The 14,250-nt window shown below is 41.0% G+C and overlaps 1 protein-coding gene across 23 annotated transcripts in view; it reads left to right on the forward strand.

Moving 5' to 3' along the window:
• Window positions 1–2,402: 2,402 nt before the first annotated feature.
• The window catches only part of ATXN2 (ataxin 2), a 100,483-nt gene continuing 88,635 nt past the window's right edge, over window positions 2,403–14,250 (forward strand). For 8 of the 23 annotated variants that reach the window (XM_074321338.2, XM_074321344.2, XM_074321340.2 and 5 more), the window contains exon 1: window positions 2,406–3,153. In XM_074321338.2, coding sequence (XP_074177439.2) covers window positions 2,471–3,153 — 683 coding nt within the window. In that variant the 5' untranslated portion in view covers window positions 2,406–2,470. Of the gene's footprint in view, window positions 3,154–4,234; window positions 4,257–14,250 lie in introns of those variants that run through there. The other 15 variants (XM_074321354.2, XM_074321339.2, XM_074321331.2 and 12 more) reach the window with 6 other exon arrangements.

A 14,250-nucleotide genomic window follows, 5' to 3' on the forward strand; every position in this document is an offset into this window, starting at 1 on the left:
GTAGAGGGGATTTCACAGGGTCTGAACATGAGAATAGGATTACATAGGGTCATCTTAAAATTTGCACTTTACACCATTTTGTCTTAATGTGCATTGTTTGGATATTTTCATATAAAGCTAAAGCCCTCTGACATTACAGTTGTTAAATAACCATGACTTCAGAGGTCTAGAATTCAAGTGAAGGGTTTGCAATAATAATTTTCCTTGGTTTTGGGTGGTAATCCTCCTTCCATAAATAGAAATTGGGGGTTGTATAAAATAGAATGACAGTAAAGATTCTCTCAGTTTCTATTTTAACATGAAAGCACAAATCAAAATTTAATGATAAACTCTCCAACATTCCAAGAGTGAATGTGAAATGGCCCAGTCACTTTGAAAGAGTTTGATAGTATCTTTAAAAAGTTAAATATAAATTTACCATACCACCCAACATTTCATTCCTAGGCATTTACTTATGTCCACATGACATATATTTACAAATGTTCATAGCAGCATTATTCATAATAGCCAAAAACTTGAAACATCTAAATGTCCACCAACTGGTGAGTAGATACGCAAAATGTGGTATATTTATACAATGGAATATTACTCAGTGACAAGGAGCGAAACACTGATGATACATGCTATGACCTGGATAATCCTCAAAAACATTATGCTAAATGAAAGAAGGCAGACAAAGACCACCTATTGTTAGATTCCATTTATATGACATGTCTAGAACAGATAAATCCATTGAGACAGGAAGTAGATTAGCTGTTGTTGGGGCTGAGGATGGGAACCAGGAGTAACTGCAAATGGGTATGAAGGATCCTTTTGGGGTGAGGAAAATGTTCTGAAATGAGTGGTTATGGTTTCACAACTCTGCAAATTTACCAAGAATCACTGAATTGTATACAAAGTGAGTGAATGTCATAACATGTAAATTATACCTTAATAAAACTGTAAAAATATATTTTCAATGATAATGGGTGAAAACTTGAGCTTACTCAGCATAAATGAAATCAAGTTCAGCTATGTCAGTTTCAGGCCTCTCATTCCACTTCCCTTTTTCTTCCCATCTGTCTGAAATTAGGTCCTAGGATTGAATTCTGGGAGCTTGGTCCCTGATATGGCTAACTGTCAAATCATTAAACCACAGAAAGTTGATTGTATTTTTATTATGGTCCTTCTATTTTTTCCCCCATCTGTTTTTTTTAGCCTCAATTTCCTTTGGGTTAATTTTTAAAGGATTTTGCAACTACTGGTTTAAAAGAATGCTACTTCCCCTCCCACCCCACACAAGCCTCCTTTTTACCTAAGGTGGGAGATAAAGCTGATTTCCTCCTTTTCAGGTGTTTGCAGAATATAATGAGCATTTCTGGCTGAATTATAAAGGAGATTAATTTCAATTTGGCTACTGGAAATTCGTGGCTTAATCATTCTCCAAGCTTTTCTATATCTTTATCTTTTTATCTGACAATTCTGGGAGATCCAGGGGAATTTTGGTGTTTTCCTCCTATCATTTCCTAAAGTAATTGCACTTTTTTAAAAACTAGATTCTTCACTTAAAGTTATCTAGTTGCTTCCAGTTCAATTACAACACATTTAAAAAACGGACTACAGTGCTGGCTAGCAAGCTAAGTTAAAGTAAAACTTCGAAAGGGACCAAGGTCTAAAGTTCGCACATTCTTGTGAAGTCTGTTTTGTCTCCACCGAAGGAGACCCCATTATCCATAGCTCTACCAATCACGTACATTTATTTCCTTTAGAGCCTCATGAATGAGGAAAAAGAAGTTCAAGTGAGGGAAAATGGGTTCAAATGAAGGTCAGATACCCAAAAGAGTTTTCTGGTTACTGTGTTGCTGGGGTGGAAAAAGTGGGGACAAGGTAACCAGATGTGGGTGGCCCCAGGAGGTTGTGCGATTCCAACACTGTTGGTCTTGGCAGGGAAAGAGATGACGGCCTGCCTTTGAGACACCCAGTTGACACAACCTACTGTGTGCCAGGTGCTGGGGATACAAAGAAAACTTGTGAGATGCTTGTGTTGAAGGTGCTTTAAACGTAGCAAAACATAGTCTCGGTCCTGAAGGCACTTGCAGTCCACCTTTGAGGTTGCATCAGGTGGGGGCAAGCTCGGGTTCCCCCAGCAGTCTGAGGACGTTGAAGGAATACTGGGGGGCGGGAAAGAAACGCTTCCCTCCCGTCCTCCACAGTAGGCCAGCCCTGCAGGCGACGACAGACACGCCCTCTCCAAAGGGCAGACCCGCCTCGAGGAGGGCGGATCCGGGCAGGGCTGGCCGCCGGGCCCTCACCCGACCCCCGCGGACGCGGCCCAGCGCGGCGCCCGCTCCTCACGTGTCCCTCCCGGCCCTGGGTCCGCCTCACGTTCTGCTTCCGTCCGACCCTTCCGACTTCCGGTAAAGAGTCCCCGTCCCGCGCCTCCGCGCCCACCCGGCATCGCCACGCGGCGCCTCTCTGTGCCCGGCCCCCGATGCGCTCGGCTGCCGCAGCTCCTCGGGGCCCCACAGCTACCATCGAGCCTCGCCGCTTCGCCGCGACTAGGTGGCCCGGGCGGCGCTCGTTCCCGCGGCCGGTGCGGCGGGGCGGGCGGGGCGGCAGCGACGCGACTCCGAGCCCGTATCCCTCCGCCGCCCCTCCCCCGCCCGGCCCCGGCCCCCCTCCCTCCGGGCTGCGCTCGCCTCCCTCCGCCTCAGACTGTTTTGGTAGCAACGGCAACGGCGGCAGCGCGTTTCAGCCCGGCTCCCGGCGGCTCCTGGGTTTCAGCGGGCCTCCCCGCCCCTTCGTCGTCCTTCTTCTCCCTCTCGCCGGCCCGGGCGTCCCCCCGGCCGCGCCAACCCGCGCCTCCCCGCTCGGCGCCCGCGCGTCCCCGCCGCGCTCCGGCGTTTCCTCGGCGCGCCCGGCTCCCGGCTGTCCCCGCCCGGCGTGCGGGCCGGTGTATGGGCCCCTCACCATGTCGCTGAAGCCCCAGCAGCAGCAGCAGCAGCCACCGCCGCCTGCGGCCGCTAGTGCCCGCAAACCCGGCGGCGGCCTTCTCTCGTCGCCCGCCGCCGCACCGTCGCCGTCCTCGCCCTCAGTCTCGTCGTCCTCGGCCGCGGCTTCCTCCTCCTCAGCAGCGGCGGCGAGCGCAGGCGGCGGGCGGCCCGGCCTGGGCAGGTGGGTGTCGCGCCCCAGGCCCCTCTGCTCCGGGCCCGGACAAGCCCGGGCCTCGCGTCCCCTCCCCCGCGGCCCTCACAGCCGTCCCCGCCCCGTGACCCGCTGGGCTTGGGGGGGTGGGCTGGGGGCCCGCAGTGGGGGTGGGGCTCCCGTTCCGTCTAGAGCCTGGGGGGTTCGGTGGGGGGCGCCGCGGATCCCTCTGGGAATGTCAGGCCGTGTCCAGCCTCCTGCAACACCCGCACCCCCTCCCCCAAACGGTCAAGATGGAAGGACTGGGCAGCCTCCTCCTCTCCATTTAAGTGTTTGGGAGCGGTGTACAGGTCTCGGCAATTGTCAGCCCCGGTTCCACCTTCCTTAGGCCCCCTCCGCCCCAGTGGGGTGTGCTTGGGCAGCGCACCCACCCCCAGCTTAAATACTAACGGGGAAGGAAGGGTCTTTAGGGTTGGTTCCGTCTTCCGAAACTTGCCAACTCCCCCGTTAGGGAATAACGAGGGAGGGGGAAAGTTAGGGCAGCGCCCCCTCCCTCCCCGTTAACGGGGCAGCCACTGGGCACATCTGGAATCGTTAGGGTCTGTCCAGTGCCCTCAACCACCCCCTTCCCTGCCCTGGGAAAGATCGAAGGACCGGGTTGGGGTGGGCGGGCAGTGGCACCCCCCCGCACCCCTCCCCATTTAAATCTCAGGCGGCGGCGGGGGCTCCAGAACTCCGTGGAATCGTCCCGCTCTGTGCAGCCTCCCGCAGCGTTCCGCCCTCCCCCACCTGAGGAAGGGGTGGGGAGTGCCCGGCCCCCTCCCGGCCTCCCTCCTTCCCCCGCAAGGCCTCCCCGGCGCGGGTGGTGGCCGAGCCGCATTGCTGTTCCGAGGCCGCGGAGAAGGCGCCTTTGAATAGTGGTGGGCGAGGGCCGGCCCCAGGCGTGCGTCAGAAGCCCGGGCCGGCCTGGGGACCTGGCGGGGTGGCGGTGGTGGTGGCAGGGAGCTGGCACGCTGCGCATTTTGTATCAGCCCCCGCCCCAGCTTTTGAAATTTCGAGGGGAGAGGGCTTGCAGCAGGAGACATGGTGGCAGAAATGCGGGTGTTTACTTGCGTCGTCTCCCCATAACCCAGGTTTGTGGTAGACACTGAAGGCTCGGTGTCGTCTCAGCTAACCGGGTCTGACTCTGGAGGGTGTGTTTGTGCGGGAAGGCCTGTGGGGTTTGTGTGTGTGTGTGTGTGTGGGGTGGTTGTCAGTTCGTATTTCACGAACCAAGAAAATGCTTAGTGTTCAAAGCAAATGTCAATAGACTCCATTCCATTGTGGCCAGTGTCCTTAACTTGGGGAGTGCCGCCAGCGCTCACCAAGGGCACGCAAGTCCATTTCCCCTGTGCCCCAGCCCATCCGTGCTGCCGGCTTTGCCATGCCTCCGGTAGGCCTAGGTGGGGTTGACAGGGTTGGTGACAAGGGTCCTCTTCATATCGACATCCTGGGCTTTAGAAGGTGGGATAAGGGGATTTTTTTTTTTTCATGCACTGAGTTTTCTTTTTAAAAACAGGTTTTCAGTAATCCATTTACAAAGAATTTTCATTTGTGGCAGGAGAAGTTACCCATCAAAATGAATGTGAGCCGATTTTTAAGGAATTCTGCTGCCTTCAATGGGGCGAATGGGGACATTTGGGTTTTTTGACTCCCCCACCACCCCGTCCCGTCAGTTTTTCCCCTTCTCAGAAACACCTACAAAAAGCTACTTAGCCAAACTAATTCAAATGAAGTGCCTATTTTCCCAGTTCTGTCCACTAAGGAGTCTGTAACTTCATTTTCTCTGTGGCATCCATAATGAAAAATGGAAAAAAATTAAATACAGTTTTTCTAGTAAAGGATGCATTGTTTTTTTCTTCGGCATCAAATAGAAATCTGGCACGGAAATTCAACTCGTTCAAATAATTAAAAAGTAAAACTAAGGTTTTTAAGTTGTGTTGGCTCTCAGGCTTTGAGTTCTTTCACGTGAGGCATAAATTGTAGCCCTTACTCTTTTTGATAAATATGTGAAGTTTTGTTTAATGTATTGGACCCATATAATGTGAAATTTTACTCTTCTGCAGATCTTTAGTTAATGTACTTGTAGAATTTCTTTAGTTTTGAATCATTGTTTTTGAATCACAGTTACAATTTCTAGAGTGTCCTCTCTTAAGTTTGTGTGTATGAGCAGTTGAAAGAAGTTTCTGGAGCCAAGGGTGGAGAAAGAAAATGCAACATTGTGTTTAGAGGTAGCAAAATACTCCTGAAAGTCTAGAAATTCACATGTCCGCTTTACATAACATAACATTTCTTCATATTTGACTTCTGGGGTTTTGGTGAATGGTGGATTTTCATGACTTTCAAAAATTTATTTTGTCTTTAATTGGCATATATATTTCAGAAGGTGGCTCTTTTAGGACAATGTAACCTTAATATTAAAGTTTGGACAAAATTTTACCTTAATCCATTATTTTTACTTTCTACCTTTTCATTTTTTTGTAGTTTTAGTGATTGTGTATGTTATTTTGTGTTGAGCTTTGTTTTCTCCTTAACTTTTTTTTTTTTTAGGTTTCTTCTTAACCATTCTATTGTTGGGAATTGGTTTTCCATAGTTTTGCTAATATAGGTAATGGTGCAGTAAACATCTTTATACTAATAGCTTTTTGCTTCAGCCTAATTATTTCCTTAGAAAAAGTTCCCAGGAGTGGTTTTACTAGGTCAAAGGTCTTCAAGATTTTTATGGCTCCTGTTAGCTGTGCCGTGTTCCTCTTCAGAAGACTTGGATAAGTTTCCAATGCCAAGAAGGTGGCTGTTCTATAAAATGGTTTTTTGTAGTTTGTCCAACAGGGTGGGCGATCTTCAAGGGAAAAGTTGCATTTACTGTCAACATTGTTAAGTGCTTTTATTAGTTACCTGATTGTTTGTATTTGAGTTTGAAATTGGTTTCTCTCAGGATTTAATGAAATAATATATGTGAAGCTGCTTTGTAGACTAACTGTTAATACTAATAAGGATGCATGGTTATCTATTGTGCCAATACTTTTACTAAGTAGAGGAATGAAAAGTCCTGAGGAACATGTTCGACCTAAAGCTTTTTGCTAGTTTGTTGGTGTTTTGTTAACCTCAGGTCCTCATTCATCTGAAAGTATTTTTTATTAGTTGCTAGCCTATCTCCAATTTATTTTTGGTAACTTGTATGTAATTTCATGGCACTATAGGGAATTATCACTGGTTACCCCATCTCTTTCTCCATTAAAAAAATAATGGATTTACAATCCTACAACCATATTCTGAATTCTAAATAATATAACATTAGAATTTCTTTGGATGTGGGATTAAATGTGGATAAAAATTTTTCATTTTAGTAATTTTCAGCTTAGTGCTTTTACTGCTTTTTCTTAAGGTACTGCAACGTAGAAATTATGCTGCAGTTTAGTGAAATTGTTCTTCATGCTTCCATTTAAATATTAGTGAGATGTTCATCTCTTCAAATATCTTGTAAAAGAGTCTAAAAACATCTACATTTATTCAACACATAAATTTATTGAAAATATATGTGCAGGGCAGGTGTAGGAGCTTGGGATATGTGTGAATAAAAGATAGCTGCTCTCCTGGTGTTTACATTTCTAATGTAGTGAACCAGACCATAAACAAGAGACATTAAATTAAATTAGCAAACTGTAGATAAGAGCTATGGGATTAGAGGAGAACAGATTAGTGTAATACGGGGGCATGGCGGGCAGGGAGTGGTTTGCAATTTTAAACGGGTTTCAGAGGGAGGCCTTGTTGAGAAGGTAACATTTGAGCAGTTTTGAAGGAGGTGAGGTAGTTAGCCATTTACTTTTTATCTAGATTAATTAGTCATATGGCCCCATTTGTGATTTATAAGGGTTTAAACTGCATCCTCCTTTGTTAATTCATTCTTTTTTGTGGGTATTGATAATAATCAAATTTGAAGTTGGACCTAAAAAGTTAATTCACATTTAGGTCATTAGAGGCAAGCTGTAAATGGCTTTAATAGAGGTACATTTTTGTTTTTCTGTTGGGCTTATTTATTTTACCTAATCAGTTTAATTTTCATTCCAAGTATCTAGAGAAAATATTCTTTTTAAGATGGGGCAAAAACCTACATCAAATTGCTTATCTCTGTCAAAGAAAAAAGTAAGCCTATAATTCCTTAAAGATTTTGCATTCTTAAAAATCAAAGCATTCATGGTATCAGTCATGGTGTTCCTTTTTTGGTTGAATGTAAACTTGTATTTTCTGTGTTTTTCTAATTAGAGACAGTTAAAATTTTACACAGGGGATGTTAACTCATATCGTAGCTATTTAGCAGCCATATGTTTCGACTTAAAGGAGGATCTGAGTTTTTTGTCTGTAAATAGCTACAGCTGTGTTAGAACTTACTTTTACCGTAGTGAAGTGTGTTTTTATACCTTGAAAAGAATTTTAAGTTTTTAGAAGATTTTTTTCCCCTAGAACTGTCATTTTCTATTTTGGCTACATAGTAATATGTAGTACTCTGACACCATGTAAAGAGTTGAGCCTGAACAAACCCTATTTATGTAGCTATTTCAAATGATTGTAACAACTTCCATGGAGATGTAACTAGTTTGTAACAGGCCTACCTGCTACTGTATCTTTTAAAGTGGAGGTCCTTATTTTTGTATTCTTTTGAATCCTATGTAGATCATTTATGACTATTACCAAGATTTTAAGAGGTTCATACAGTGGTCTTTTTAGCAAGAGTGTTACTAAAATAAAACTAGAATGCTTTCCTCGAGGTCTTATTGCCTCCTTAGATGGTATACTTCAAAAATAGGGATGTTTTTATCAGAAAATTTATTTGTAAGTGAATATGAAGCTGGTATGAAGCCTTTGAAAGCTTGTAGCACCTAAAGCTAGAATTTGTAATGTAGATACTTTGGAACCCATAACCTTTATTAGCATTACTTATGATTGAGCTATACTTATAGGTTGAGCTGCATTTTAATGTTTTCGATATTCTGAAACTATTTTTCTATTCAAAAAATTTCTTCGGTTTTTGAAGATGAACATTCTACGTGGAACAGTATTTTTCTCCAAGGTGCTCGATAAACAAAGCAGATCTGCGATTTTGTAGATAGTTGTGTCATAAACCACTTCCCTGTTATTTAAAAAACCAATTTGAGAGATTTTATGTAATATATATATTACATACATACATATATATACACATACATACACATGTATGTATATGTGTGTGTGTATATATATATGTATATACATAAAATTTAGAGCTTTCAGATGTGTATAGAATGTGGTCCCTGATCTTAAGCTGCTTATAGTATAATAGAGAAAAGAGATGAACTAGTGTACAGAACAGATTTATTCTTGAAATTTATAAATTGAGAGTTTTTGTATAAGTACTGTATCAGTTATATTTGAAAGTTCTGTGTTATATAATTTAAAAAACAGTAAGTTTTAAATACTTACTGTAGGAAAGTAAGAATGCAGAGTACCAAAAAAAACAAAACAAAAACAAAGCCCAAACTCCTCCAAATTTAAAATTGGCCACAATCTCTCCTTTGAGATAACTGCTGTTAGAAATTTGGTGTACATCTTTTCAGACTTTTTGTGAACTTATACATACATAATGTTAAACAAAATGGCATCATATGGTGCCTACTGTTTTGGATTCAGTAGTATATATCATATTTTTAAACACTTGTTTTTTCCCCCCTAAAACTGCAGAATTTTAGAGCATGAAGAAATAACAGAATCTTATCTTAAAATAGAAGGGAAAAAACCCTATGCTTTGAGAGGTTAGGGGACTTAGTCCTAACCTCTTTTGGACTTGCCCAAAGCAGCATATTTGTAGAATTTTATTACATCCCTCCCTTTAAATAAATGCAGACATAGACATAAACAAGATCATTCTGTGTATGTTAAAGAGTATACAACCACAGATAGTCTTTGCCCTTCAGGATATCTTTGTAACCTTGAGTTTGGCTTGCTAAAATAGAAGGTCTAGTTCCTTATCTTTTAAAAAATATATATGTAATTTTGTACAAATGTGATGTGAAATCTACTTAAATGTTAAGTCCTTGATTTTGTTATTTTTAATTGTTTTTGTATTGTTATGGATCTGGTTTGTTTTTGAAAATTTGCCACAACTATTAATGTTAGGTTTTATTTGCTGAAAAATTTGCAGTTGTATGCATGTGAATATTTGAAATTCCCTTTAAATTATAAAAAAAAAAATCTTACATAGATTGTTTATACTTTGAGCCTTGAAGTTGAGTCAAGTGGGTATAAAATATCAATTTCATGCCATGATTAATAGCTAACTGCATTTTGGGAGCTGGATAAAATAGCATTCTATAATGTAGTCTTTGTAAATCCTATGTGGTATGAGGCTTGTCTGAAATGTAATTATAAATAAGTGTGACTTATTTTTATCAAGTGTATTAGAACTTTAGACTGTTGTAAGTATTAAAATAATACTTTCCCCGAAAATAAGACCTAGCTGGACAATCAGCTCTAATGCATCTTTTGGAGCAAAAATGAACATAAGACCCGGTTTTATTTTACTGTAAGACCCGGTCTATATGATATAATATATAATATGATATAATATAATACTGGGTCTTACATTAATTTTTGCTCCAAAAGACACATTAGAGCTGATTCTCTTGCTACTCTTATTTTCAGGGAAACAGGGTAACTAGAGAGGATTTATCTAACAGTGTTGTCAGTATCTGTGACTGCCACTTTATATTCATACTTCTTATAAATCATGTTAAAAAATATTCTTAGCAGTAATCTTTGTAAATAGTCAAGACTAATCTTATAGTTTTGTTTTGAAGGCTGGTTTTGAACCAAATCGTGTATTTTTCTTTTGGGGCTCATAAACATTTTTTGTGGACCTTGTGTAATTAACTGTTTTCATTCCTGAAACATACCGTATTTCCCCGAAAATAAGACCTAGCCAAACAATCAGCTCTAATGTGTTTTTTGGAGCAAAAATTAATATAAGACCCGGTATTATATTATATTATATTATATTACATTATTATATTAAAGACCTGGTCTTATAGTAAAATAAGACTGGGTCTTATATTAATTTTTGCTCCAAAAGATGCATTAGAGCTGATTGTCTTACTAGGTCTTATTTTCAGGGAAACATGCTACTTGAAAATCAGGTAGACAAAAAAATTAAGGTCTTTGCAGTGAAGTTTGTAGATTACACAAAGGAGAGATCCTCAGCACCTCTTTCAGAATTTGTTTGCTTTTACTTTACATGTGACTCTGCATGGTTTGCTGTTTTGATTTACAGATTGCCAGCAAGTAGAAAGATAAAACTTAGAGGCAAACATTGACAGCAATTAGAAATAATAATGGTGTGATAGAAAGTTAAGGGATGGAAGAATTATAAAAAACAGACACAAGAGCTCAAAAAGTAGTCATGAGCCACTTAACGATGGGGATACGGTCTGAGAAATGTGTTGTTAGGCAGATATCATAGAGTGTACTTACACGAACCTACATAGTGAAGCCTCCTGCTATGATGATGGTATGTGCTGTACTTTTATGTGACTGGCAGTGCAGTAGGGTTGTTGACATCAGCATTAACACATCAGTACAATCATGTGAGTAATACTTGGGGCTCGGTGATAGGAATTTTTCAGCTCCATTATAATCTTGTGGGACCACCGTTGTACATGTCTATTCGGTGGTGTATGCGGTTTGTTGTAGATTGGAATGTTGTTACACGGTGCATGACTGTATACCGTCCTGGGAGGTTTGACTCTTAAGTTTATAGCTCTATGCCTTAGTAGGCCCCAGAGGCGTTACTATTTTATACCACAAGGTAGGTAGTTGGTGTGCTCTTAGGGTGACTCATAAGACAAGGTTAACTTGTTTTTCATATCTTTCAAACAAGTATTTTTTAAACAGCAGGTTATCACCCCTTAGTAGATTGTAAAATCACTTCAGTGGGTCATGGCAAACATTTTTAGAAAAATGAGAAAACATGATCAAATATATGGTGATGGAAGGAGAACTGACTCTGGGTGGTGAACACACAATGGGATTTACAGATGATGTAATATAGAATTGTACACCTGAAATCTATGTAACTTTACTAACCATTGTCACCCCAATAAACTTTAATTAAAAAAATTATTTCAGTAAATTAAGAATAAAAGTAAATATGGCAAATGTTAAAAAAAAAAGATCATGTTAGAATGTGTTGCATCATTAAGGGTAAGAATTTTTAAAGCACTGTTTCAGTTTATGTATATATAGTATGTTGCAATGTAAACTGTAATTTTTCATTGGTATAGTCAAAGTCAATATTTAGATGCACTGAGATCCAGTAACAGGATTGAGGAAGGGTTTTGCAGTTATGTCTAGGCTAGCACTGCCAGATTTAGCATAAAAATACAGGATACTGAGTTAAACTTGAATTTCTGATAAACAATGACTAATTTCTTAGTATAAATAGGTCCCAAATTGCGTGGGACAAAATTATTCATTATTTATCTGAAATTCAAATTCAAACTGGCCATCCTATATTTTATCTGGCCCTGATCTAGGCTAGAGTTGGGGTTCCCCCCTTGGTAACTAAAATTTAACTCCGTGATGGCAGGAACTTTGTTTTTCACTGCTGTATCCCAATCTCCCAGAACAGTGCTTAGCATTTAGTAAGTGGTCAGGTGTTTGATTGAGTGAATGAATGAATAAATGAATGGATGGATGGGCAAGTCATTCACTCACTCTCAGGCTCAATTTTTGTATCTCTTAAAGGGGGAAAGAATACCTGCTTTAAGAAGTGAGATGCTACATTTTTATTACATTCTTTTCTTGGCACATAGTAGACGCTCAGTCTTTCAGAATCATACAAATTTGGAATTGGAAGTGGCTCTGGTGGATTTTTAGTTCTCATTCTCTTTATAGGTGAGGAAACCAAGGCCACAGAGATTATTTGTCAAAGTTCTCCCATCATTGGCTGCGTAACTGGGTTAGAATCTTGTTCCCTTTTCTTTCTAATATATTTCTTAAGACATTTTAAAAATGTGATGTTTATTCAGTAATCTAAGAACAGATCCCTATTCAGAAAAAAATCATTTTCTAAGTGTTCCAGTTAGCAAAAGCTCTACTTTGCTGGTTTTTGTTTTCTGTCACATATATTTCAAGTGAAAGAGTGTCTCTTTAGTCCTTTTTAACTTAGCCACTTGAGTTCAAAATGAAGTTTCTCTGTAATGTTTCTACCAGGCGTTCCTTTCCTTTCCTCTGTGACTATCCTGTTCTGATCCTTAACCTAGATGGCAAATAGGTTTTACCTCTATGCCAATTCTGATTGATTGGAGTGTTATGTAGAGGATTCTGAGATTTCATGTGGCTCTAGAGAAGGGATGTGGCTAGAGAAGGGGTGGGGTGAGTCTTTCTGTCGTGGGCACCAGAGGATATTTGCTGCCTGTAGCGTAGCAAGCGTCCTGTGCACTTCGTGTTCAGATACTCCGTGCATACTCCACAGCCATAACAGTCTCCCCAAACGTCATCCATCAGGTCAGGTCCCCTTTCTACTGAGAAACTTTCAGTGGCTCTCATTACTAGCTGAATCTAATCCAGGCTATTCAGCCTGATAGTCAAGTCCCTCCACAGAAAGTACACACTGTATTTATTCACCTGCACAAATCAAATTCTTCCAGTCTAGTCATCTCGTCCTCTTAAACATAAATCTTTAAAGGCTTAGCCCAGATCCTCTCTTACAGTGTCTCACCATATTTTCCCTAGGAAAAGGTGATTCCTTCCTCTTCCTGTAGTTTTTGGCAAGTACCTTTTCTGTGGTGTTCAGTGCACAGTGCCTTGTATTTAAGTGCAGCAGCTCCTCCTTACAAACTTGATCCTTACGGTGAACTCTGAGATGGGAGCAAAGCTACACCCCAGAACAAAAGTGAGTTTAACCCCACCAACAGATGGCTTCTTTGTTTATGGTCATTTCACAGTCACCCATTCCTGTCGTTTTTAAATTCTGAGTTTACTGTATTTGAACTTTGTTGTTAAAGCTGTTAACTGTCAGCAAGTGCAGCAGTAGTGAGTATCGACAGTGTCAGAATAAAGCATTTAATTGTAGAAATGAGAGATTAAAAAAATTGTAACTAGTAAGGAAATGATGGCTTGGGACAGGATGAATTATGCCAAAGGATAGAGATAAAGTACCATCTTCAGTAATAATCTGCAAAAGATAAAGGGAACTAATGAATGAAATGGGAAAACTTGGACGTTTGCAGCTAAAGATACTAATTTGGGAGAAGGGTGAAGTAGTTAAAGTGCTACTGCTGAAACCTTTATCAAGACCTACAAGTAGTGCTGCAGGGTCCCAGTCCATTGATCAAAGGGCCTAAGGCATCTCCAGTGACACCTGAGGAGATCATTAAAAGAAGGTTATCTTTTGGGAAGAGATGCCCAGTGGAATGTTTATATATTGGGTCTTCAAGCTTCAAAACTTCCTCCTGTCCATTTTGGACTTAGGAACACATGGATATATAGAAGAGACTTAAAAAATTTTTTTTCATTGCTCAATGCACGGTGATTTAGCTCAAATCACTAGACAGTTATTCCTTATTGTGGTAGTTGCTTTTTAATTAAGAGATATTGTTTATATAAAGTTCACTCTTTTTAGTGTATGGTTCTTGAGTTTTGACAAACATAAGTTGTGTAGCCACCACCACAATCCTAGTGTGACCCCATAAAGTTTCCTTGTGCCTCTTGTTAGTCCCCTTTCTCCAACCCTGGCAATTACTGATCTGTTTCCTGTCATTATAGTTTTGTCTTTTCTAGAATGTCATGTACATGGAACCATATAGCATACAGCCTTTGTGATTGGGTTCTCTCATGGATGGATCATAATGGTTTGAGATTCGTTCATATTACTGCATGTAACAGAATCTTCCTCTTTAGTGCTGAGTAGTATTTCATCATGTGCGTATACCAGTTCATCACGTGATGGGCATTTGAGTTAGCTGTTTGTGGCTATTAGGAATAAACCTGCTATGCATATGTATATGCAGATATTTTGTGATCACCATTACCTTTCTCTTGGTTAAATACATAGAAATG

Source organism: Rhinolophus sinicus, chromosome 9 (assembly GCF_057876585.1).
Source record: "Rhinolophus sinicus isolate RSI-liver-muscle chromosome 9, RSI-T2T, whole genome shotgun sequence".
NCBI lineage: Eukaryota > Metazoa > Chordata > Mammalia > Chiroptera > Rhinolophidae > Rhinolophus > Rhinolophus sinicus.